Below are 27,511 nucleotides of genomic sequence, written 5' to 3'. Positions count from 1 at the left end.
TCATTAACTCCCTCTCCCACAGCACCACCAGGGTTCAGTCACCTCCCACCATCATTAACTCTCTCTCCCACACCACCACCAGGGTTCAGCCACCTCCCACCATCATTAACTCTCTCTCCCACACCACCACCAGGGTTCAGCCACCTCCCACCATCATCATTAACTCCCTCTCCCACAGCACCACCAGGGTTCAGTCACCTCCCACCATCATTAACTCTCTCTCCCACACCACCACCAGGGTTCAGCCACCTCCCACCATCATCATTAACTCTCTCTCCCACAGCAGCACCAGGGTTCAGCCACCTCCCACCATCATCATTAACTCTCTCTCCCACAGCAGCACCAGGGTTCAGCCACCTCCCACCATCATCATTAACTCTCTCTCCCACAGCACCACCAGGGTCCAGCCACCTCCTACCATCATCATTAACTCTCTCTCCCACAGCAGCACCAGGGTTCAGCCACCTCCCACCATCATCATTAACTCTCTCTCCCACAGCACCACCAGGGTTCAGCCACCTCTCACTATCATTAACTCTCTCTCCCACAGCAGCACCAGGGTTCAGCCACCTCCCACCATCATCATTAACTCTCTCTCCCACAGCACCACCAGGGTTCAGCCACCTCCCACCATCATCATTAACTCTCTCTCCCACAGCAGCACCAGGGTTCAGTCACCTCCCACCATCATCATTAACTCTCTCTCCCACAGCACCACCAGGGTTCAGCCACCTCTCACCATCATTAACTCTCTCTCCCACAGCACCACCAGGGTTCAGCCACCTCTCACTATCATTAACTCTCTCTCCCACAGCACCACCAGGGTTCAGTCACCTCCCACCATCATTAACTCCCTCTCCCACAGCACCACCAGGGTTCAGCCACCTCTCATTATCATTAACTCTCTCTCCCACAGCACCACCAGGGTCCAGCCACCTCCCACCATCATTAACTCTCTCTCCCACAGCACCACCAGGGTCCAGCCACCTCTCACCATCATTAACTCCCTCTCCCACAGCACCACCAGGGTTCAGCCACCTCTCACTATCATTAACTCTCTCTCCCACAGCACCACCAGGGTTCAGTCACCTCCCACCATCATTAACTCCCTCTCCCACAGCACCACCAGGGTTCAGCCACCTCTCATTATCATTAACTCTCTCTCCCACAGCACCACCAGGGTTCAGCCACCTCTCACCATCATTAACTCTCTCTCCCACAGCACCACCAGGGTTCAGTCACCTCCCACCATCATTAACTCCCTCTCCCACAGCACCACCAGGGTTCAGCCACCTCTCATTATCATTAACTCTCTCTCCCACAGCACCACCAGGGTCCAGCCACCTCCCACCATCATCATTAACTCTCTCTCCCACAGCACCACCAGGGTTCAGCCACCTCCCACCATCATCATCATTAACTCTCTCTCCCACAGCACCACCAGGGTTCAGTCACCTCCCACCATCATTAACTCCCTCTCCCACAGCACCACCAGGGTTCAGCCACCTCTCATTATCATTAACTCTCTCTCCCACAGCACCACCAGGGTCCAGCCACCTCTCACTATCATTAACTCTCTCTCCCACAGCACCACCAGGGTTCAGCCACCTCCCACCATCATCATTAACTATCTCTCCCACAGCAGCACCAGGGTTCAGCCACCTCTCACCATCATCATTAACTCTCTCTCCCACAGCAACACCAGGGTCCAGCCACTTCCCACCATCATCATTAACTCTCTCTCCCACAGCACCACCAGGGTTCAGTCACCTCCCACCATCATTAACTCCCTCTCCCACAGCACCACCAGGGTTCAGCCACCTCTTACTATCATTAATTATCTCTCCCACAGCACCACCAGGGTCCAGCCACCTCCAACCATCCTCATTAACTCCCTCTCCCACAGCACCACCAGGGTTCAGCCACCTCTTACTATCATTAATTATCTCTCCCACAGCACCACCAGGGTCCAGCCACCTCCCACCATCCTCATTAACTCTCTCTCCCACAGCAGCACCAGGGTTCAGCCACCTCCCACCATCATCATTAACTCTCTCTCCCACACCACCACCAGGGTTCAGTCACCTCCCACCATCATTAACTCCCTCTCCCACAGCACCACCAGGGTTCAGCCACCTCCCACCATCATCATTAACTCTCTCTCCCACAGCACCACCAGGGTTCAGCCACCTCCCACCATCATTAACTCTCTCTCCCACAGCAGCACCAGGGTTCAGCCACCTCCCACCATCATCATTAACTCCCTCTCCCACAGCACCACCAGGGTTCAGCCACCTCCCACCATCATCATTAACTCTCTCTCCCACAGCAGCACCAGGGTTCAGCCACCTCTCACCATCATCATTAACTCTCTCTCCCACAGCAGCACCAGGGTTCAGCCACCTCCCACCATCATCATTAACTCTCTATGCCACAGCACCACCAGGGTCCAGCCACCTCCCACCATCATCATTAACTCTCTCTCCCACACCACCACCAGGGTTCAGCCACCTCCCACCATCATCATTAACTCTCTCTCCCACAGCACCACCAGGGTCCAGCCACCTCCCACCATCATCATTAACTCTCTCTCCCACAGCAGCACCAGGGTTCAGCCACCTCCCACCATCATTAACTCTCTCTCCCACAGCAGCACCAGGGTTCAGCCACCTCCCACCATCATCATTAACTCTCTCTCCCACAGCACCACCAGGGTTCAGCCACCTCCCACCACCCATGACTGTAACACACAACTATTCTCAAATGTAAGAACTGAGTGTATTTGTACATGTGTGTGTACCCATGCGGATGTGTAGTGGATATGTTTTCCCAATGCCCTAGAAACGCTAATTCAGTCAAAATAAACAACGTGTGTGTGTGTGTGCCAGCTACCTACCTTATTTAACCTTAGATTTATACATGTAGGTCAATTAAGAACAAATTCGTATTTACAATGAAGACCTGTCTGCAGTGGCAGAGATGAAAGCAGTACAGGGCCTTAGGTTCCATAGCCTTTTTATATACCATTCAGCCTATGACTGCTTATCAAACACATGATACTGATGATAAAGGACCTTGTCTGTCAAAACGTTCCTCCTATAATCAATAGAATGGAGCCAAACATATTGTAAACATGTGTTTGGTACCCCTCTATTCCTGCCATTACAATGAGCCGTCCTCCTAAAGCTCCTCCCACCAGCCTCCTCTGCTGTACAGTTCCCTTCGTTCTTTAGTCATGTTTATTTATTTGAATGACTGCCGTGCTCCATCTGGATATGTGTGGAGATACTCTCTTTTCAATGTGTATGACTGTTAGCACAACTGTATGTCTTGAGCAGCCACTGCCAGCCAGTCTACTCCCTGTCTGTCCTTATTAACCCGTCTACATTCACCTCAAGGATGCTCCGACGATAACCCGAGACCACACACACACACTTAATTTGAGTCGTTACACCCACATGCACACTGGTTATGCGCACACAAACAAGCACATACACAGGATATCTGTACTTCATCCTCTCCCTGGCTGACACACACAGTCACTCTGACTCATCAAAGGCTTTAGTGTGTTTTCTCAGAAATGCCTCCTCAGAAATGGTTGGAAACCCCCCCTCTATAAAGGCTTCCTGGTACTGATTTGTTTAGTGCTAACTACCTACTGTTAGTCCATCTGTAAGGAGAGTTGCACAAGTCAAGTGGGTCTGATTTGTCATTTGAGAAATAGCACATGAGTACGTCCCTTATGGTACTTTATTTCCTACATATGGCTCTGGTAAGAAATGGTGCACTATGGGCCCAATAAATAGAATAGGGTCCCATTTGGGCGACACTCATACCATTTGTCCAAGTCTCAGTATTAGAGACCACTAGGGTACGTTAATGTTAGATCTCGAGCACCAAAACAAGCTCATCCAGTCCCACCCACTCAGATTGAGCAACAAATGAATATGCCCTTTAATTTCCAGTGTTCCAAACAGGACATTATTTGTCTTTTTATCTAAACATGCAAACACCATCAGATAGATTTGACAGCATGCAGTGCACTTTGTTAGTCAGATTTGATTAAATATAGCAGAACTCATGACCTGGGGTGACATTCATTCTCACAGGACGGGTTGCCAAAAATAACTAACTGAAAGCCACACCCCCAATAAACCACGAATATGACTGCATTGAGGCATACAGTGCATTCGGAAAGTATTCAGACCCTTGAACTTTTTCCACATTCCACAGCCTTATTCAAAAATGTATTTAAATGTTTTTTTCCCCCTCAATCTACACACAATAGCCTATAATGATGAAGCAAAAACTGTTTAAAAAAGTTTTGCTAATAATAAAAAAAATCTATTTAAACTGAAATGTATATTTACATAAATATTCAGACCCTTTACTCAGTACTTTCTTGAAGCACCTTTGGCAGTTATTACAGACTCGAGTCTTCTTGGATATGACATTCCCATTCTTCTCTGCAGATCCTCTCAAGCTCCGTCAGGTTGGATGGGGAGCGTCGTTGTAGAGCAATTTTCAGGTCTCTCCAGAGATGTTCAACCGGGCACTGGCTGGACCACTCAAGAGCATTCAGAGACTTGTCCTGAAGTCATTCCTGCATTGTCTTGGCTCTGTGCTTAGGGTCAATGTCCTGTTGGAAGCTGAACCTTTGCCCCAGTCTGAGGTCCTGAGCATTCTGGAGAAGGTTTTCATCAAGGAGCTCTCTGTACTTTGTTCCATTCATCTTTCCCTTGATCCTGACAAGTCTCCCAGTCCCTGCCACTAAAAACCCTCCCCACAGCATGATGCTGCCACCACCATGTTTCACCGTAGGGATGGTGCCAGGTTTCCGCCAGACGTGACGCTTGGCATTCAGGCCAAAGAGTTCAATTTGGTTTCATCAGACTGGATAATTTTGTTTCTCATGGTCTGAGAGAGTCTTTAGGTGCCTTTTGCCAAACTCAAAGCAGACTGTCATGTGCCTTTTACTGAGGTGTGGCTTCCGTCTGGCCACTCTACCATAAAGGCCTGATTTGGTGGAGTGCTGCAGAGATGGGAGAACTTTCCAGAAGAACAACCATCTCCACAGAGGAACTCTGGAGCTCTGTCAGAGTGACCATCGGGTTCTAAGTCACCTCCCTGACCAAGGCCCTTCTACCACGATTGCTCAGTTTGGCCAGCTCTAGGAAGAGTCTTGGTGGTTCCAAACTTCTCCCATTTAATAATGATGGAGGCTACTGTATTCTTTGGGACCTTCAATGCAGCTGACATTTTTTGGTACCCTTCCCCAGATCTGTGCCTCAACACAATCCTGTCTAAGAGCTCTAGGGACAATTCCTTCGACCTTATGGCTTGGTTTTTGCTCTGACATGCACTGTCAAATGTGGGATCTTATATTGACTGGTGTGTATCTTTCCAAATCATGTCCAATTTACCACAGGTGGACTCCAATCAAGTTGAAGAAACAACTCAAAGATGATCAATGGATCAACAGGATGCACCTGAGCTCAATTTCAAGTCTCATAGCAAAGGGTCTGAATACTTATGTAAATAAGGATTTTTTTAATATACATTTGAGAACATTTCTAAAAACCTGTTCATGGGGTGTTGTGTGTAGATTGATGAGGAAAAATAATAATTTCCTCCATTTTAGAACAAGGCTGCAAGGTAACAAAATGTGGAAAAAGTCAAGGAGTCTGAATACTTTTCGAATGCACTGAATGTTACTGTGCTTTTATGGATACAGTATATGCATCATACCAGTGCCTAATTTGTTTATTTGGCAAACAAGACAGCTCATAATCCACATACATGTCTGCAAGCCCACCCACCAATGAATTTCTGGCTATGCCAATGCACCAGACGAGGAACCATGTTTTTTCCTGGGTCTCCCTTCAGTGTATTTGGTTCTTCCCATGTAATGATATGTCATTTAGCAGACACTTTTATCAAAAGCAACTAAAAGTAGTGCATTGATATATTTTGTATGGGTAGAAAGAACACAGCGGGAATCAAACCCACAATCCTGGCATTGCAAGTGCCATGCACTACCAACTGAGCCACACACACGTCCCTTTCCCTTTACGCGTTCTGTTTGTTCTCCCTGTCTTCTCCCGCTCCCTCTTTCTTATCTGTAACAAGTTTGTAAACACACATCTAGGCCAAAAGCTCTGTTTGGCAGAGTTCCAGGTCAGTAGTCGCCCTGTCCAATTAAACGATACACATCTCCCTCACATTCCACTGAGCAGCCCTTCTACTAGGGAAGCCTGGGGAAGTCTGGGTTTGCTGGTGCTGGCCTGGAGCAGCTAGTGCAGCCTGGGGAAGCTGGTGCTGGCCTGGAGCTAAGGAAGGCTGAGGGAACATGGGATGGAGTTGGGGGAATCTGGGCTTGGGGACACTGAGTTGGTACAATGCTGGGAAAGGCTGGGGAAGGCTGGGAAATGTGGGGGAGTCTGGGTTGAGACTTAGGGAGGTTGCAGCATGCTGGGCTGGGGATAGGATAGACCGGGGGAAGACTTGGGGAGTTAGGGCTGGTGAAGGTTGGGGGAAAACTAAACTAGGGCTAAGGAAAAACTAGGCTAGGCTGGGCTGGGGATAGCTGGGCTGGGACTAGGGGAAGGAGAGACTGGGGTTAGCTGGGCTGGCGCTAGGAGAGACTGGGGGTAACTGGGCTGGAGCTAGGAGAGACTGGGTCTAGGAGAGACTGGGGGTAGCTGGGCTGGGGCTAGGGCAGATTGGGTCTAGGAGAGACTGGGGGTAGCTGGGCTGGAGCTAGGAGAGACTGGGTCTAGGAGAGACTGGGGGTAGCTGGGCTGGAGCTAGGAGAGACTGGGTCTAGGAGAGACTGGGGTTAGCTGGGCTGGGGCTAGGGCAGACTGGGTCTAGGAGAGACTGGGGGTAGCTGGGCTGGGGCTAGGGCAGACTGGGTCTAGGAGAGACTGGGGGTAGCTGGGCTGGGGCTAGGGCAGACTGGGTCTAGGAGAGACTGGGGGTAGCTGGGCTGGAGCTAGGAGAGACTGGGTCTAGGAGAGACTGGGGGTAGCTGGGCTGGGGCTAGGGCAGACTGGGTCTAGGAGAGACTGGGGGTAGCTGGGCTGGGGCTAGGGCAGACTGGGTCTAGGAGAGACTGGGGTTAGCTGGGCTGGAGCTAGGAGAGACTGGGTCTAGGAGAGACTGGGGTTAGCTGGGCTGGGGCTAGGGCAGACTGGGTCTAGGAGAGACTGGGGGTAGCTGGGCTGGAGCTAGGAGAGACTGGGTCTAGGAGAGACTGGGGGTAACTGGGCTGGAGCTAGGAGAGACTGGGTCTAGGAGAGACTGGGGTTAGCTGGGCTGGGGCTAGGGCAGACTGGGTCTAGGAGAGACTGGGTCTAGGAGAGACTGGGGGTAACTGGGCTGGAGCTAGGAGAGACTGGGTCTAGGAGAGACTGGGGTTAGCTGGGCTGGGGCTAGGGCAGACTGGGTCTAGGAGAGACTGGGTCTAGGAGAGACTGGGGGTAGCTGGGCTGGGGCTAGGAGAGACTGGGTCTAGGAGAGACTGGGGTTAGCTGGGCTGGGGCTAGGGCAGACTGGGTCTAGGAGAGACTGGGTCTAGGAGAGACTGGGGGTAGCTGGGCTGGGGCTAGGAGAGACTGGGTCTAGGAGAGACTGGGGTTAGCTGGGCTGGGGCTAGGGCAGACTGGGTCTAGGAGAGACTGGGTCTAGGAGAGACTGGGGGTAGCTGGGCTGGGGCTAGGAGAGACTGGGTCTAGGAGAGACTGGGGGTAACTGGGCTGGAGCTAGGAGAGACTGGGTCTAGGAGAGACTGGGGTTAGCTGGGCTGGGGCTAGGGCAGACTGGGTCTAGGAGAGACTGGGTCTAGGAGAGACTGGGGGTAGCTGGGCTGGGGCTAGGGCAGACTGGGTCTAGGAGAGACTGGGGGTAGCTGGGCTGGAGCTAGGAGAGACTGGGTCTAGGAGAGACTGGGTCTAGGAGAGACTGGGGGTAGCTGGGCTGGGGAAAGAGGAAAAAGAAGCAAAAACCAAACTTATGGAGGGGAAGTGTAGCAGTAGGCCGGATACAAGATAAAATGTACCGCAAATCATTCAGAACATATTGAGCCGTACCCAAAACTACATGCTGGACCTTTTATGCCTCCTCCATTTTCCCCAGGTGGCAGGGAGCCTGTCTGGCCACTGTTTGCCCCCTAATCACAGAGGCCCTACTGGAGGTCAACAACAGCTCCTCCTGTGTCTCATTAAGCCAATGGTAGCACATTAGAGCAGGGCTCAGGGGAAGGCAGGGGGAAATGGCTTTAATCATTACGAGACAAGTTGTTTATTTTGACTGAATTAGTCTTTCTATGGCATTGGGAAAACATACCCATTACCCATCCACATGGGTGTACACACACACACACACACACACACACACACACACACACACACACACACACACACACACACACAAAGTCAGTGCCAAAGACAGTGTGAGAAAGCAGTTGGTGCTGCCTTCATGGTGATGGGTATTCCACACAATCTCCATTAAACCTGTGACTCATATGAAACCATAGCCAAGAATCCAACTATTCAGGCTGCATCTATGTGTCTCTTTTCATGAAATAGATATTGCATTATTCAGTTTAATACACTAAATGGCCTATAAATGTTGTTTTTAACCAAGGTTATTTATTTGCTATAGGACAGTAGTACTTTATGATGTTAGCGATTCATGAATACTGGAGGTGATGCGGAAGCAGTGGATCACTGCGTCTGTAGTGTTAGTGTGCAGGCATTTGGGTTTATTTAAGCAGACCTTTTCACCAAGTATCTACATATAATGGATGTAACCCGTCACAACATTACCATTCTTTCTTATACAGTATATGTATATATTTTTAAAGGTATTTTTCAGATTTTACTGAAGAGAGAGAGGGAGGATGACAGTAGGTTGTATGAAAGGGCAGTAGGCCGGTATCCAACCCATCCTGACACCGTAGATCTGTGAGGCTGTGGCATTGCCACTAGTCCAGCCAGACCACCATTGCCATTATTTAAATACATTTGCTAATATCACACACAGGCTGAAACTGTTCCACCCACCTGTCTGGCACGAATACAAGAGAGAGAAGAGAGTTCAGAACCCTCATTAAAAAATGACAAAAAAACGTCATCCCCACCCACCACCCTACATTTCTCCCCATATTTTGGTTCAGCTGTAATATGGTTGACCTCACACACCCTTGTTTTAATTCACTCCAGAAAACACAGCTCTCGCTCTCTCGTCATTTTTATGCTGTTATCTCGGAGATTACTGCCATAACTGTGCACTGATTACTAGAGTGTATTGCAGGTTAGAATGTGCCCTTTGGCCCTCTAACGCAGTGGGCACCATGTCATAGGGACAAAGATTTGAGGACAATAAAGTGCCACTGACACGGCCCGCAACCAAAACATGCGGACTCTCCTTCACTGCAGCCGAGGTGAGTGAAACATTTAAACGTGTTAACCCTCGCAAGGCTGCAGGCCCAGACAGCATCCCCAGCCGCGCCCTCAGAGCATGCGCAGACCAGCTGGCTGGTGTGTTTACGGACATATTCAATCGATCCCTATCCCAGTCTGCTGTTCCCACATGCTTCAAGAGGGCCACCATTGTTCCTGTTCCCAAGAAAGCTAAGGTAACTGAGCTAAACGACTACCGCCCCGTAGCACTCACTTCCGTCATCATGAAGTGCTTTGAGAGACTAGTCAAGGACCATATCACCTCCACCCTACCTGACACCCTAGACCCACTCCAATTTGCTTAACGCCCAAATAGGTCCACAGACGATGCAATCTCAACCACACTGCACACTGCCCTAACCCATCTGGACAAGAGGAAAACCTATGTGAGAATGCTGTTCATCGACTACAGCTCAGCATTTAACACCATAGTACCCTCCAAACTCGTCATCAAGCTCGAGACCCTGGGTCTCGACCCCGCCCTGTGCAACTGGGTACTGGACTTCCTGACGGGCCGCCCCCAAGTGGTGAAGGTAGGTAACAACATCTCCACCCCACTGATCCTCAACACTGGGGTCCCACAAGAGTGCGTTCTGAGCCCTCTCCTGTACTCCCTGTTCACCCTCGACTGCGTGGCCACGCACGCCTCCAACTCAATCATCAAGTTTGCGGACGACGGCCTCCCGGGTGGCGCAGTGGTTAAGGGCGCTGTACTGCAGCACCAGCTGTGCCATCAGAGTCCCTGGGTTCGCGCACAGGCTCTGTCGTAACCGGCCGTGACCGGGAGGTCCGTGGGGCGACGCACAATTGGCCTAGCGTCGTCCGGGTTAGGGAGGGCTTGGTCGGTAGGGATGTCCTTGTCTCATCGCGCACCAGAGACTCCTGTGGCGGGCCGGGCGCAGTGCGCGCTAACCAAGGTTGCCAGGTGCACGGTGTTTCCTCCGACACATTGGTGCGGCTGGCTTCCGGGTTGGATGCGCGCTGTGTTAAGAAGCAGTGCGGCTGGTTGGGTTGTGTATCGGAGGACGCATGACATTCAACCTTCGTCTCTCCCGAGCCCGTACGGGAGTTGTAGTGATGAGACAAGATAGTAGCTACTACAACAATTGGATACCACGAAATTGGGGAGAAAAAGGGGTAAAAATAAAAAAAAATAAAAAAAAGGTTGCGGACGACACAACAGTGGTAGGCTTGATTACCAACAACGACGAGACGGCCTACAGGGAGGAGGTGAGGGCCCTCGGAAAATAACCTCACACTCAACGTCAACAAAACTAAGGAGATGATTGTGGACTTCAGGAAACAGCAAAGGGAACACCCCCCTATCCACATCGATGGAACAGTAGTGGAGAGGGTAGTAAGTTTTAAGTTCCTCGGCGTACACATCACAGACAAACTGAATTGGTCCACCCACACAGACAGCATCGTGAAGAAGGCGCAGCAGCGCCTCTTCAACCTCAGGAGGCTGAAGAAATTTGGCTTGTCACCAAAAGCACTCACAAACTTCTACAGATGGCTGTATCACCGCCTGGTACGGCAACTGCTCCGCCCACAACCGTAAGGCTCTCCAGAGGGTAGTGAGGTCTGCACAACGCATCACCGGGGGCAAACTACCTGCCCTCCAGGACACCTACACCACCCGATGTCACAGGAAGGCCATAAAGATCATCAAGGACAACAACCACCAGAGCCACTGCCTGTTCACCCCGCTATCATCCAGAAGGCGAGGTCAGTACAGGTGCATCAAAGCTGGGACCGAGAGACTGAAAAGCAGCTTATATCTCAAGGCCATCAGACTGTTAAACAGCCACCACTAACATTGAGTGGCTGCTGCCAACACACTGACTCAACTCCAGCCACTTTATTAATGGGAATTGATGGGAATTGATGTAAAATATATCACTAGCTACTTTAAACAATGCTACTTAATATAATGTTTACATACCCTACATTATTTATCTCATATGTATACGTATATACTGTACTCTATATCATCTACTGCATCTTTATGTAATACATGTATCACTAGCCACTTTAAACTATTCCACTTTGTTTACATACTCATCTCATATGTATATACTGTACTCGATACCATCTACTGCATCTTGCCTATGCCGCTCTGTACCATCACTCATTCATATATCTTTATGTACATATTCTTTATCCCTTTACACTTGTGTGTATAAGGTAGTAGTTTTGAAATTGTTAGCTTGATTACTCGTTGGTTATTACTGCATTGTCGGAACTAGAAGCACAAGCATTTCGCTGCACTCGCATTAACATCTGCTAACCATGTGTATGTGACAAATACAATTTGATTTGATTTGGTACCGGTACCCCTGTATATAGCCTCGTTATTGTGTTACTTTGTATTATTTTTTACTTGAGTTTATTTGCTAAATATTTTCTTAACTCTTCTTGAACTGCACTGTTGGTTAAGGGCTTGTAAGTAACCGTTTCACAGTAAGGTCCAGTAAATGCCTGTTGTATTTGGCGCATGTGACAAATAAAGTTTGATTTGATTTGAAAGATTAAAAACACCAGGAAATCAACTCAAAGCATTCCCACGCATAATATAAAGACGCGTGATCGTATACAAATGTAAGCCAGGTTTGAAATTATTATGTTTTAATCAAATATTATATCTGTTTGGGCAAATTATTTGCAATTCCTGTATGTTCCGACCATCGGCTGAAGAAGAAACAATAGTCCGGCAGCGGAATCTATACTTAACAAAAATATTAAACATAACATGCAACAATTTCAAAGATTTTACTGAGTTACAGTTCATATAAGGAAATCAGTCAATTTAAATAAATTCATTAGGCCCTAATCTATGGATTTCACACAACTTGGAAGGGGATAGGCCCACCCAATGGGGAGCCAGACACAGCCAATCAAAATGAGTTTTTTCCCCCACAAAATATAATTATTACAGACAGAAATACTCCTCAGCACCGTGGTTACACGTGTTCTGCAGTTGTGAAGCCGGTTGGAGGTATTGCCAAATTATCAAAAAATATGTTGGAGGCAGTTTATGGTAGAGAAATTAAATTTCAATTCTAGAGCAACAGCTCTGGTGGACATTCCTGCAGTCAACATGCCAATTGCACACTCCCTCAAAACTTGAGACATCTGTAGCATTGTGTTGTGAGACAGAACTGCTCATTTTAAAGTGGCCACCCCAGCACAACGTGCACCTGTGTAATGATCATCCTGTTCAAATCACCAAACATTTTTTAGAGAAATAAGCATTTTGTGCGTATGGAACATTTCTGGGATTTTTTATTTCAGTGCATGAAACATGGGACCAACACTTTACATGTTGCGTTTATATTTCTGTTCAGTGTAGTTGATGATCCCTGGTGTAGGCCATCGTTTCCCAACACATCTTCAGGGACCCCAAGACTGGACATTTTGGTTCCAGCCCAGAACGAACACACCTGATTCAACTAATCAAGGCAAGGGCTTGGTGATTAGATTCACTAGTTGAATCAGATGTGTTATTGCTGGTCTAGAACTAAAATGCGCAGGGCATGGGTTCCTAAACCAACGGATTTCTGTAAAACACTGGTCAGGCCTGGTGGTTCCTAAGGCCGGGATTAAATGTGAAACCTCCCTATGACACTTGACATTTAAAGGGAATTTCCAATTGAGCTGACATCTGCTGTGTTTACCTTGAATTTAATCTCCGCAACACGTTAACATTGTGCTTGTAGGCAACGTGGCAATCAGATTGAATCCTGGCCTAAACTGTTTTGTGCTATGACCCAACTATACTCTTGAATGTATGCAGCTGTGCCAGAGCTACCAAAAGGTTTCTATGGGAACGGGGTGCTTTTCTGGGTAAACATAACAATAAAACTGGGTAAAGAAAACAATAAAAATGACAGCTACACCCTATGACTGCAATAATGATATATTCAGTTCATTTTGCGTTAGCTTTTACATTTGTATTTATTTATTTTTACAAAAGAGCACCATGGAGTTAACGGACTACGTCGGCGTCATCTGTAGCTTCTGAATGATCCACCAAGTGAACAAAAGACAGTGTCTCTAGCCAGTCCCCCTCCTCCATGACCCACAGGGACTTAGCAGTGACCCACTAGTTGGTGAACACTGGTTTAAAAAGAGATTCTCTGGTACTTTTTGCATAGTTCTCAGCTAGTAGTTCTGAAAGTAGCACTCACGAGACAGAAGTGGTCCCTGAAAATTGCGTACTAAGTCACATATGTACAGATATGTGCACCACATCATTGCGCTCTCTCTTGCTTTGCTATGTGTGCATCTTGCTCGCTGTCGCTCAAATGGCAATGGGCGAAAGCTCATTGGCTGGAACTTGAATTGCTAGGAGGCTGGCCCACGTGGGGGAAAATGTAGGGTAAATAGTGCCACAGCTTTTAGTAAACAGTCACTTTCAAACTAGGGGTTTCGCAGCTAATTGAGTTAAGACAATTCTGCATGTATGAACACATCGACACATCCAGCGCAGTCTGGGAGGATTAAAACAATACTTACTAGTGGTCAGTGTTCCAGAGCTTGCCTTCAAGGCCTGGTGGACGCATATAGACTAGGTACTTCAGTAAATAGAGTTGAATAGACTAAAAAAACATGACCTTTGAACCCTAAATCTGAACAGACTATTAATGGGCGGGAACAATGAGACACTCACGGTCAGGCAATGATCCTGGTCAGGGATTAGCCCAATCAATGAGGCAACAATTCATCATTGCACGAGTCATGAAGCACTTAAAGGGTCGATCCATGGGTATACATTAATCCAAAATGAATGACAAAAATTAGCACCATATAATGAATTTGTTTCAGTTGAGGCAGGAAATTGGATCAACACAACTGATGGTGTGGTACAAGTCTTTTGACTAACTTTAACTTTGTGTAATGCCCCTTTAAGCAACATAAGGAGTTTAAGACATTTACTTTGAAAAGCAGTGCTGAGTATTGACCAAATGCATTATGTTTAATGTGATGCTATTCTAAAGACAGAGGTTGCTGTTTAAACTAATCCCACACCTTAGTTGTGTCTTGGGGTCTCTGACCATTGCTCCTAGAACTCAAAGATACTCCTCTGTTCCTCTACTGCCTGACTGGCTGCACCATCGTTCTCCTTCTCAGGACAAACAGACGAAATCTCTTGACATTGTCATACCTCTTGGATTATGAGCTTATCTTTTCACATTTTACTGAGACCGACCGTCCGTCTGATCCAGTCTGGCTGGCCATCTATGGTCATGCTCTTCCTCAGCCAGCTCCAACATTTGGATCTGCTGACATGGTGAATAACACCAGGGTCGTGTTCAGTAGGGAAAGCAACTGAACATTTTCTAAAATGTTTTGCAATGCCAAACGAAAATGTGCGTTTCTTTGTCAAGTTCAGGTAGCCCCTGCCTGTTTCGGTCTGTTTTCTTTCGTTTGGTGCCTAATGAATATGACCTGATCTCCTTTTAGGTCACTGACAAACACATTAGAACACAATTTTTCCACCAACACTTCCTCCACTGAGAATTGAAAATACACCAATTTATACACTTGGTTTTCACTGTGGAATTAGTCTGGTCAAATCAAATCCAATTGTATTGGTCACATGCACATGGTTAGCAGATGTTAATGCGAGTGTAGGGAAATGCTTGTGCTTCTAGTTCCAACCGTTCAGTAATATCTAACAAGTAATCTAACAATTTCACAACAACTACCTTATACACACAAGTGTAAAGGAATGAATAAGAATATGTATATATAAATATATGGATGAGTGATGGCCATGCGGCATAAGCAAGATGGAGTAGATAGTAGAGTACAGTACATACATATGAGACGAGTAATGTAGGGTATGTAAACATTATATAAAGTGGCATTGTTTAAAGTGACTAGTGATACATTTATTACATCCATTTTTTTATTATTAAAGTGGCTAGAGATTTTGGAGTGTCCCAGGTCTGTTTGTGCTGTATACAGTGGGGAGAACAAGTATTTGATACACTGCCGATATTGCAGGTTTTCCTACTTACAAAGCATGTAGAGGTCTGTAATGTTTTATCATAGGTACACTTCAACTGTGAGAGACGGAATCTAAAACAAAAATCCAGAAAATCATATTGTATCATTTTTAAGTAATTCATTTGCATTTTATTGGATGACATAAGTATTTGATCACCTACCAACCAGTAAGAATTCCAGCTCTCACAGACCTGTTAGTTTTTCTTTGTTCTCCACTCATTACCTGTATTATCTGCACCTGTTTGAACTTGTTACCTGTATAAAAGACACCTGTCCACACACTCAATCAAACAGTCTCCAACCTCTCCACAATGGCCAAGACCAGAGAGCTGTGTAAGGACATCGGGGATAAAATTGTAGACATGCACAAGGCTGGGATGGGCTACAGGACAATAGGCAAGCAGGTTGGTGAGAAGGCAACAACTGTTGGCGCAATTATTAGAAAATGGAAGAAGTTCAAGATGACGGTCAATCACCCTCGGTCTGGGGCTCCATGCAAGATCTCACCTCGTGGGGCATCAATGATCATGAGGAAGGTGAGGGATCAGCCCAGAACTACACGGCAGGACCTGGTCAATGACCTGAAGAGAGCTGGGACTACAGTCTCAAAGAAAACCATTAGTAACACACTACGCCGTCATGGATTAAAATCCTGCAGCGCACGCAAGGTCCCCCTGCTCAAGCCGGCGCATGTCCAGGCCCGTCTGAAGTTTGCCAATGACCATCTGAATGATCCAGAGGAGGAATGGGAGAAGGTCATGTGGTCTGATGAGACAAAAATAGAGCTTTTTGGTCTAAACTCCACTCGCCGTGTTTGGAGGAAGAAGAAGGATGAGTACAACCCCAAGAACACCATCCCAACCGTGAAGCATGGCGGTGGAAACATCATTCTTTGGGGATGCTTTTCTGCAAAGGGGACAGGACGACTTCACCGTATTGAGGGGAGGATTGATGGGGCCATGTATCGCGAGATCTTGGCCAACAACCTCCTTCCCCCAGTAAGAGCTGGGTCTTCCAGCAAGACAACGACCCGAAACACACAGCCAGGGCAACTAAGGAGTGGCTCCGTAAGAAGCATCTCAAGGTCCTGGAGTGGCCTAGCTAGTCTCCAGACCTGAACCCAATAGAAAATCTTTGGCGGGAGCTGAAAGTCTGTATTGCCCAGCGACAGCACCGAAACCTGAAGGATCTGGAGAAGGTCTGTATGGAGGAGTGGGCCAAAATCCCTGCTGCAGTGTGTGCAAACCTGGTCAAGAACTACAGGAAACGTATGATCTCTAATTCCAAACAAAGGTTTATGTACCAAATATTAAGTTCTGCTTTTCTGATGTATCAAATACTTATGTCATGCAATAAAATGCAAATGAATTACTTAAAAATCATACAATGTGATTTTCTGGATTTTTGTTTTAGATTCCGTTTCTCATAGTTGAAGTGTACCTATGATAAAAATTAGACCTCTACATGCTTTGTAAGTAGGGAAAACCTGCAAAATCGGCAGTGTGTCAAATACTTGTTCTCCCCACTGTAGCTAACTCCTAATGTTGTAGGCTCTTAATTTTAACCAGTATCCTACAGCAGGAAAATAATCCTGTAGCAACAGGAAATGTGAATGATAATTCATGGCCATTTTTGTAGGGGCTGATACATTTTTCGTAATGAAAAATAAAGTCTGACATTTCATAGAGGGAATTAGAAACATCTGTTGTCTATTAAGCCTCAAATACACAACAAGTTCTACAGTTCTCCTGCGACAGATTGTTAAAATTAAGATCCTACATCTGTGTGGTCATCATTCATGCCAAATCATATGATGATAGAAGTTGAGAGACAGCACAAACAGATCTGGGACCAGAGTACAATGGAATACCAGCAAACACACAAACATGTGATTGGGGGAGAAAGTGCAAGGTGACATTAATATAGACAAACAACTGAACTATCATAGTCATAGCATTCCTGACGTGACTATTGACCTGTAAAGTCTTATCTGACAGTGTACTCTGCGACACTCCACTGTCACTCAATGAGGATCCATCCACATTATTTGAATCATTAGTATATCCCAACCGCACACAAATACAAGGTATAGTTGTGCTTACCCAAAGCGACAGTCCACTGTGCCGGCTCAGATACTGTATGTTCTTTTCACATTGTTGTTATTTCCAGCGAGGTTTCACTTCCAGCAACTATGGTGGGTACATAACCAGGCCAGCACAGTACAGCTCGGCATGGCTCTGCTTAATAGTGTCAAAAGTTTAAAACAGAAGGGGCTATATCACAGTGTGACCGACCAGAGTACTAAGGCTACTGCCACACAGACTCCTGAACAACTATGAAACTGTCAAAAGTACAACACAAATCAAGAGTTTAATCAGTCAAAAGACATAGTTTGTGCGTTTTTTTGTCAGACAATCATCCATTTTCATTTATCCGGCAACTCCCATTGAAAGAACATTTGATTCATCTGAAATTCTGACACAATCCCAGTATGCCGATGGCCTTACATGCAAAATGTATTTAGAAATCCATGTTATTCAATTATTGCACCCACACTGCCCGCGCGCGCCAACAATTGTCTGCGATGCCAAGGGATAAAATAGAACTTCTTTCTATTTCTGACGCAGATCGCGCTGCAAGTCCTGCCTCTCCCATCTCCTCATTGGTTTATAGAAGCAGGTGATTGAAAGACAAACTGTTTAGCCAGTTGTCGTGGTAATACTATGAAAGTATAGATGCCATCACCATATAATATCAATTATGAAAAAGCATGGAAGGAGGAGAGATGACTAGAAACTATGTGTGGATTAATTGTCGGACTATAGGACCTTGTGCATTTCAGGTAAAATAACAACTCAATGTTTATATCCCAGGACAAATTAGCTAGCAACAGCATGTTAGCTAAATAGGACAAATTACCATACATGTTTAATGCTTTTCGACCTGTCCCCAAATTACTGTAACTGGTTCAGAGTTTGTTTTGATATTGTAACCTGCGTGTTGTGATCGCGTTTGGTGTAGGGGGACAAAATAAATGTATGCACGATGGCGCACGCGCGCAGCCGGTTTGGCTTCCGTGTATCCGGGTCTCCTGCGCACGGAGCCCCTGAGCTTGGAGCAGACACACGTCTTCAGGTTTCAAACACGCGAACATTGATCCGAACCTACTTTACACCATCAAGGATGAGACCTGCTTATCCATGACCTTCATTAAAGTATCAATTACACGCTGCTTCATGCATAAACATACATGCCCATCGCCAAGCGATAGAAATTCCACCCCCGGGGGAAGAGATCTCGAGTGACGACATCGACATTCTGAAACTGTCGCTTTAATTAGGAAACTCATTCCGGAGGGATTTGAGCAGCGTGCCATAGTACATTGAGCTGTCTCGCTCCCAAACAAACATTCCTTAAGAGACGGATCTGGGAGAAAGACATATCCCTCTCATGTCCCGAGTATTCAACCTGATCTCACATTAGCCAATTTGACAGACTACAGACCTGTAAAGGAAACATCATAGGTTGATCCTGAGGAAGCTCATGTCGTCCATTAAGTCGAGAAGAGTCGCTATTTTATGTGTGCTTTTAATATAAAAACTGCACTTGTTTAGTCAAAAAGTGCTTCATTAGGTCTAAAATCCCAAAGCACACCCAGATGTTCTGATTCTCATTTCCCCCCAGGAATATCTTCTTCCATGAATAACATACAATATCTAGGAACAATAGATGATACTTCAACTCTTCAGGAAAATAAAATATTAAATATTCTAGTGGGGCGGTTCTGTAGAACAGCCATGAGACTCCCCTTATTCTAGTGGGGCGGTTCTGTAGAACAGCCATGATAAGACTCCCCTTATTCTAGTGGGGCGGTTCTGTAGAACAGCCATGATGAGACTCCCCTTATTCTAGTGGGGCGGTTCTGTAGAACAGCCATGATAAGACTCCCCTTATTCTAGTGGGGCGGTTCTGTAGAACAGCCATGATAAGACTCCCCTTATTCTAGTGGGGCGGTTCTGTAGAACAGCCATGATAAGACTCCCCTTATTCTAGTGGGGCGGTTCTGTAGAACTGCCATGAGACTCCCCTTATTCTAGTGGGGCGGTTCTGTAGAACTGCCATGATGGGATATTTATAGCCTCTGACATTTGGAGATAAAGGTAATGGAGCCGGATGAGAGGAATGCACAGCCAGGGGCTTCTATACAAGCCATGCTGCTGCAGTCTCTCAGTATATGAATGGGGATTACCTCAGACTAGTAAAGCTACTTCACTCCACTCTTGATGAGTATGCCTGACTGTATCTGCATCATACTCTGACAGGGACTGTTACACACACACACAGCAAACAAAAGCACGTACACACACACGCTGTATGTTTGTCAGGGCGTTCAAGACCAAACTTTCACTTGTTTATCATAATGTGTAGTCACTAGACCTAATAATAGCATTTTTTAAGTGTTAGCCAACCTCCATTCAAGGACATACCATGTACATCACAGGTAATCTTACAGTTGTTTATTGTTGAAAAGATCATGTGTTCTCTAAATAATCTTAATATACTCATATACAAATCACACAGCACCTTCATAGTTAAATTTGATAAATCAGACATGGATGCTTTAATACACTAACGCCATTATATATTTTTATAGTAGGCTACACAGTCACACAGGAGACAAACTGCCACTGGAATTTATCACCGACCATCCCTTGGTGTAGACCAGGTATTCCCAAACTGTGGTACGCGCAATGCCTTCAGGGGTACGCCAAATAAAAATGTTATTCACATTTTCCAACAGTCCATTTATATTTTCCAATGGGTCTATACATTTGGGTGAGGTTTTTTTCTTACCTGAGTAGCCTCGTTTCACTGCCAAAAATAAATGTAAAATACAGGTAGCCTAGTCAAATAATTAACATCCAATCACATTAACCGTTACTCTCTCGTGGGAATTCCAATAACGGTCCATATGTAGCCAAACGCAGCTGCTGCTTATGTTGGTGTCTGTACTGATGGCGCAAAATCCATGACAGGGAGACATAGTGGAGTGGTAATGCCCGTGCAAGCAGTTACTCCCGACGCCAATTAGGTACACTGCAGCATCCACCGGGAGGCTCTTGCTGCCAAGGGAATGCCTGACAGCTTGAAAGACATTTTGGACACTACAGTGAAAATGGTGGGGCAGCGAACATGTAACGCTTTTACAACATACAGAAGTGCGCTGGTTATCAAGGGGCAAAGTATTGACACGTTTTTTACAATTGAGAAACAAGCTTAAAGTTTTTACTGACCATAATTTTCACTTGTCTGACTTGTTGCATGATGACGAGTTTCTCACACGACTGGCCTGTCTGGGTGATGTTTTTTCTCACCTGAATGATCTGAATCTAGGATTACAGGGACTCTCCGCAACTATATTCAATGTGCGGGACAAAATTGAGGCTGATTAAGAAGTTGGATCTCTTCTCTGTCTGCATTAACAAGGACAACACACAGGTCTTTCCATCATTGTATAATTTTTTGTGTGCAAATGAACTCAAGCTTACGGACAATGTCAAATGTGATATAGCGAAGCAGCTGAGTGAGTTGGGTGCGCAATTACGCAGGTACTTTCCCGACACGAATGACAAAAATCTGGATTCGTTACCCCTTTCCTGCCCTGCCTCCAGTCCACTTACCGATATCTGAACAAGAGAGCGTCATCAAAACTGCAACTAGCGGTTCTGTGAAAATTTTATTTAAATCAGAACCAACGTCAGATTTCTGGATTGGGCTGCACTCAGAGTATCCTGCCTTGGCAAATCGAGCTGTTAAGACACTGATGCCCTTTGCAACCACGTATCTATGTGAGAGTGGATTCTCGGCCCTCACTAGCATGAAAGCTAAATACAGACACAGACTGTATGGAAAATTATTTAAGACAGACTCTCTCCAATACAACCTAACATTGCAGAGTTATGTGCATCCTTTCAAGCACACCCTTCTCATTAACCTGTGGTGAGTTATTCACAGATGAACAAATAAGGTTTTATATGTAAGATGGCTAAATAAAGAGCACAATTATTGATTATTTGTGCCCTGAGAGCTCGTCGTCACTTCCCACAAGCCGGGTTGTGACAAACTCACACTCATTCTTATATTTAAAACTTCTTAGGGCTGCAATCCCGTTAACGGGATCGATATGACAACAGCCAGTGAAAGTGGAGTGGCCCCAAATTCAAAACAACAGAAATTAAAATTCCTAATAATAATTAAAATTACAATTCCTCAAACATACATGTATTTTATACCGTTTTAAAGGTAATCTTGTTGTTAATCCCACCACAGTGTCCGATTTCAAATAGGCTTTACAGCGAAAGCACCACAAACGATTATGTTAGGTCACCACCAACTCACCGAAAAATTCAGCCATTTTCCAGCCAAAGAGAGGAGTCACAAAAAGCACAAATAGAGATCAAATTAATCACTAACCTTTGATGATCTTCATCAGATGACACTCATAGGACTTCATGTAACACAATACATGTATGTTTTGTTTGATAAAGTTCATATTTATATTTAAAAAAATATCAGTGTACATTGTTCACTAGTTCCAAAAACACCCGGTGATATTGCAGAGAGCCACGTCATTTTACAGAAATACTCATTTTAAGATGTTGATAAATACAATTGTTAGACATGGAAGTATGGAAGGGTGCAGTATTTTGATGTTTGGATGAAAAACGTACCCAAATGAAACTGCCTATTTCTCAGGCCCAGAATATGCATGTAATTGTCAGATTAGGATAGAAAACACACTAAAGTTTCCAAAACTGTCAAAATATTGTCTGTGAGTTTAACAGAACTGATATTGCAGGAGAAAAACTGAGGAAAATCCAACCAGGAAGTGGCTTCTATTTTGAAAACTCCCTGTTCCATTGCATGCCTTCCCTCCATTTAAAGGGATATGAACCACATTCCTTTTTCTATGGCTTCCACATGGTGTGAATAGTCTTTAGACATAGTTTCAGGCTTTTATTCTGAAAAATGAGCAAGAAAGATCAGATCGCGTCAGTGGATGGCTGGGTGCCAGCAGCGCTTTGCATGCGCCAACAGAGTGGACAGACATTTTCTCTCTCTCTCTCATATTGAAGAAGCTACTGTCTGGTTGAAAAATTATCGATTATATATTGTAAAAACAACCTGAGGATTGATTCTAAAAAACGTTTGACGTTTCTACGAACTTTACGCATACTATTTGGAATTTTCGTCTGCCCCGTCGTGACCGCTCGAGCCTGTGGATTTCTGAACATAATGCGCCAACCAAATGGAGGTATTTTGGATATAAAATAATCTTTATGGAACAAAAGGAACATTTATGGTGTAACTGGGAGTCTCGTGAGTGCAAACATCCGAAGATCATCAAAGGTAAGCCATTCATTTTATTGCTTTTCTGACTTTCGTGACCAATCTACTTTGCTGCTAGCTGTTTGTAATGTTTTGTCTGCTGAGAGAGATGTCCTTACATAAATGCTTGGTATGCTTTCACCGAAAAGCTTTTTTGAAATCTGACATGCCAGGTGGATTAACAACAAGCTAAGCTGTGTTTTGCTATATTGCACTTGTGATTTCATGAAAATTAAATATTTTTAGTTATTTAATTTTAATTTGGCGCTCTGCAATTCAGCGGATGTTGACTAAAATGATCTCGCTAACGGGATGGGTGCGTCAAGAAGTTAATGCAACCGCTGTGTCAGATTTTTTTTTTAACTTTACGGAAAAAGCAAACCATGCAATAATCTGAGACGGCGCTCAGAAAAAAAAAAAAAATATCCGCCATGTTGGAGTCAACAGAAATCAGAAATAACATAATAAATATTCCCTTACCTTTGATGATTTTCATCAGAATGCACTCCCAGGAATCCTAGTTCCACAATAAATGTTTGTTTTGTTCGATAATGTCCATTATTTATGTCCAAGTAGCTACTTTTGTTAGCACGTTTAGTACACAAATCCAAACGCTCGTGCAGGTCCAGCCGAACGAAAACTTCAAAAAGTTATATTACAGGTCGAAGAAACTTGTCAAACTTAGTATAGAATCAATCTTTAGGATGTTGTTATCATAAATCTTCAATAACGTTCCAACCGGAGAATTCCTATGTCTGTAGAAAAGCCATGGAACGCAAGTCGCTATCATGTGAAATGCATGTGACCAGGATCTGGCTCTCTGCCAGACCACTGACTCAAACAGCTCCCATCCGGCTCCACATCACAGTAGAAGCATCATTCAAGTTTCTAAAGACGCTTGACATCTAGTGGAAGCCTTAGGAAGTGCAACATAACCAATATCCCACTGTGTATTCAATAGGGGCTGGGTTGAAAATCAACCAACCTCAGATTTCCCACTTCCTGTTTGGATTTCTTCTCAGGTTTTTTGCCTGCCATGTGAGTTCTGTTCTACTCACAGACATCATTCAAACAGTTTTATAAACTTCAGTGTGTTTTCTCTCCAATGCTAATAATAATATGCATATATTAGCAACTAGGACTGAGGAGCAGGCCGTTTACTCTGGGCACCTCTGGGCATCCAAGCTACTCAATACTGCCCATGCAGCCATAAGAAGTTAATAAATGTATCATATAGTGTGTGTGGCAGGCTTACAATGATGGCAAAAAACAACATTTGAGAGAACAAAGACCCTGGTGCTAGAGGGGGTACAAAGCTGGAGGTTGAATGTTTGAAGGGGTATGGGACTATAAAAAGTTTGGGAACAACTGGTGTAGCGCGCGCACACACACACACACACACACACACACACACACACACACACACCTCTCGGATTACAGCAATAATCGACTAGGTGTGAGTTTGCCAAGTTCCTAAATCAACTTAAAATCACTTGATATGGGCCACTAAATACTCCCCTTTCTTTCACTATAACAATTAGGCTGTGTGGATTAATGGTAACTTTATCAGAGGTATGTACAACGTCATATTTTTAAAATGTACAACGTCATAAACATATACTTCAGCATAAACATAGGCTACTTCAGCATATACGCTGCACTTGTACGTAAACTTGTAGGCTATATCAAATGTTAAACTGTGTTTATAACCATACACCTGCGTTTATAACCATACACCTGCGTTTATAACCATACACCTGCATCTTACCTGGTTGGTAATGTTGACATAGTAGGTCCTTGTCAAATGTGATCAGCTGTGTTGCATTCGATGTCAGGTGCAATTTTACGCTTGCATCCTGATCCAAGCAGTTTCAGCTCAGTCAATTGGTTTGTTGGGCATCCGGAGTCAGTGGAGTCCAAGGGAACGTTCACGAATTTAAGCTCAAATTTAGTTGAAATTCATAATTTGTTGAAATACCATAACCAGATAATTAATTAACTTGTGGTCTCTTTCATTCAAGCTTAGAACGTTTGGCTATCCAACGAGTTCCAAATATATCCAGTTCTATTCCATGTTCTTCCTGCGAAAGGCGTGACGAATCTCTTTTGGAAGACGAGGCAAAACTCATCTCTCTCGCCAAGTAGACATTCAGGTGCAATGTCACAGGACACACACTGCGCTCTGCGCCTGGCCGTGCAGGATTAAATGACATTTGTATTATGTCCTTATCTCAGCGATAACTTTTCTGCGGATAACATTGGAAAACGCAATGGTTTATCATTGGAATGGTGCCAATAGCGCAGGTGATCGCACACCCGATTGCTAGATTAGTGTACAGAAAGCATAGGCTAAACTACTGGCAAGAATATGATTGCAATCTGACAAATTTGGTTTACAATTCAGGCAATTTAGCAACGGTAGGCTAATATAAGAACAGTAGGCATATGCTCTTAAAATGGCATGAACGTTCGATTTAGCCTGCCGTTGTCTATTTTCACATGCGCACAAAATCAATATTGTGAAAAATACAAGGATAATTGTGTTTTTTTCCCATTTAAGCATCTTTTTTTTGAACGAGCTCTTACATGTTGGTGGAGCATTACGAACAAATAGATATGCTAAGAAAATGTATGACTAGGTTACTCCTCTGTATTCTTCATGAGTCAACGTCTGTTCCACTTGCAGCCGGAAAATAATATCCTTCTGATACGCCGCTACCAGCAACCAACAGGACAGGTAGGTAGCCCTGTCCCTCTCTCTCTCAATTGAAACAAGTTGTTTAGGGCCCAGTCCTTTTGTGAATATCTTACACACGCAAGCCTTTTCAGATAGAATAGAACGCTGTCAATTAATACATAATAATAACCCCGCAAGCGACAACCACCCTTTAGTTATAGTTCACCAATAGGGATCAGCTTGTCAAAAAAGAAACTCGCCGGAAAAAAAAGCTTCTCTCATATCTGAGCGTATCCAGTTATCGCTTCAGCACGCTGCCTACACCTGAGGCCCGCTCCCCTATGCTGCATTCCATTGAAAATGTAGTAAACACTCCCCCTTTCACTCAGCGCGTCCAATCGAGAGTGCTGTCGCTCAGTAGCCCCGCAAAAAAAAACAAAAAAAACAGGAATCGAAGGATCTGCTATTTTAGTCTCTGTGTCTGAAATGATTAGAGTTGGGGACTGCGTTATGTACACATAACTGTCAAAATAAAGGAAACACTTGAGTAAATGAGGGATGCAAAGTATATTGAAAGCAGATGCTTTCACACAGATGTGGTTCATGAGTTAATTAAGCAATTAACAACATGCTTAGGGTCATGTATAAAAATGCCCAGTTGCCCATTGTTGTGCCTACCATGGCTGCACTCTTAGAAAAAGATTTCCAAAAGGGTTCTTCGGCTGTCGCCATAGGATATCCCCTTTGGCTTCCATGTAGAACCTCCTGTGGAAAGGGTCCTACCTGGAGCCCAAAGGGGTCCTACCTGGAGCCCAAAGGGGTTCTACCTGGAGCCCAAAGGGTCCTACCTGGAGCCCAAAGGGGTCCTACCTGGAGCCCAAAGGGGTCCTACCTGGAGCCCAAAGGGTTTCTTCAAAGGGTTCCTCAATGGGGACAACCCTTCTAGGTTGTAGATAACCTTTTTTCTAAGCGCTTAGAAGAAGAGATCTCAGTGACTTTGAAAGAGGGGTCTCAAAGGAGTATAGGGGCTTTAAAGTGTGTGTGTGTGTGTGTGTGTCTCAGTCACCAGATCTCAACCCAATTAAACACTTATGGGAGATTCTGGATCAGTGCCTGAGACAGCGTTTTACATCACCATCAACAAAACAACAAAATGAAGGAATTTCTTGTGGAAGAATGATGCCAAATTGATCATACAAGTGTCTGGAACTCTATTGGAGGGATGTGACATCATTCTTCCAAAATTTCTAAATTCCTTCCTTTTGTTGATGGTGATGTAAAACGCTGTCTCAGGCACTGATCCAGAATCTCCCTTAAGTGTTCAATTGGGTTGAGATCTGGTGACTGAGACACACACCCACCCTTTAAACCCCATATACTCATTTGAGACCCCTCTTTGAAGCTGTCCTGTGAGCTCAGCCTATGAAGACACTTTATGTTGGTGTTTCCTTTATTCTGACAGTTACCTGTAGCAAGCCTACTGTGTATATTGTCTGTGGCAGGCTACTGTAGCTGTCAGACACAAAAGTTCTGCTCTGCATTCTTCTTGACCTGTAGGTTACATGGCTACAAGCTGCCTTTCAAACGTTTTGCTCTTTGAACCTATATTGCATAAAGGCCTATGACACTTAAATGATCTCTTTGGCTATTAGTGAAAGTATCCTATTTTTGCCATGCGGTTGTACCAATGTCCAGTAAAAAAGTGATAGGAGAAAAGAACATGGGGAACACGTGTGATCCGTCTCTCTGACAATGAATCCCAGACTGCCTGTCTCTCCCCATAGGCCTCATCACACACCTCCTCCCCATAGGCCTCATCACACACCTCCTCCCCATAGGCCTCATCACACACCTCCTCCCCATAGGCCTCATCACACACCTCCTCCCCATAGGCCACATCACACACCTCCTCCACATAGGCCTCATCACACACCTCCTCCCCATAGGTCTCATCACACACCTCCTT

At 45.1% G+C, this 27,511-nt stretch overlaps 1 protein-coding gene across 6 annotated transcripts in view; it reads right to left on the bottom strand.

The window, feature by feature from the left end:
• Nucleotides 1-26,028, bottom strand: part of LOC110526975 (ADAMTS-like protein 5) — a 65,610-nt gene extending 39,582 nt beyond the window's left edge. For all 6 annotated transcript variants that reach the window (XM_090239080.1, XM_090239081.1, XM_090239079.1 and 3 more), the window contains exon 1: nucleotides 24,637-26,028. Coding sequence is in view for 2 of the 6 variants with exons in the window: in XM_090239079.1 (XP_090095205.1) it covers nucleotides 24,637-24,656 (20 nt within the window). In the remaining 4 variants the exon portion in view is untranslated. The remainder of the gene's footprint in view (nucleotides 1-24,636) is intronic.
• Between the last annotated feature and the right edge of the window lie 1,483 nt (nucleotides 26,029-27,511).

The sequence above is a fragment of the Oncorhynchus mykiss genome, chromosome 6, assembly GCF_057628025.1.
Source record: "Oncorhynchus mykiss isolate SJ-2025 chromosome 6, ASM5762802v1, whole genome shotgun sequence".
Taxonomy (NCBI): domain Eukaryota; kingdom Metazoa; phylum Chordata; class Actinopteri; order Salmoniformes; family Salmonidae; genus Oncorhynchus; species Oncorhynchus mykiss.
Note: the sequence above shows the minus strand (reverse complement) of the source record. Positions and strands in the feature narration are given on the sequence as shown.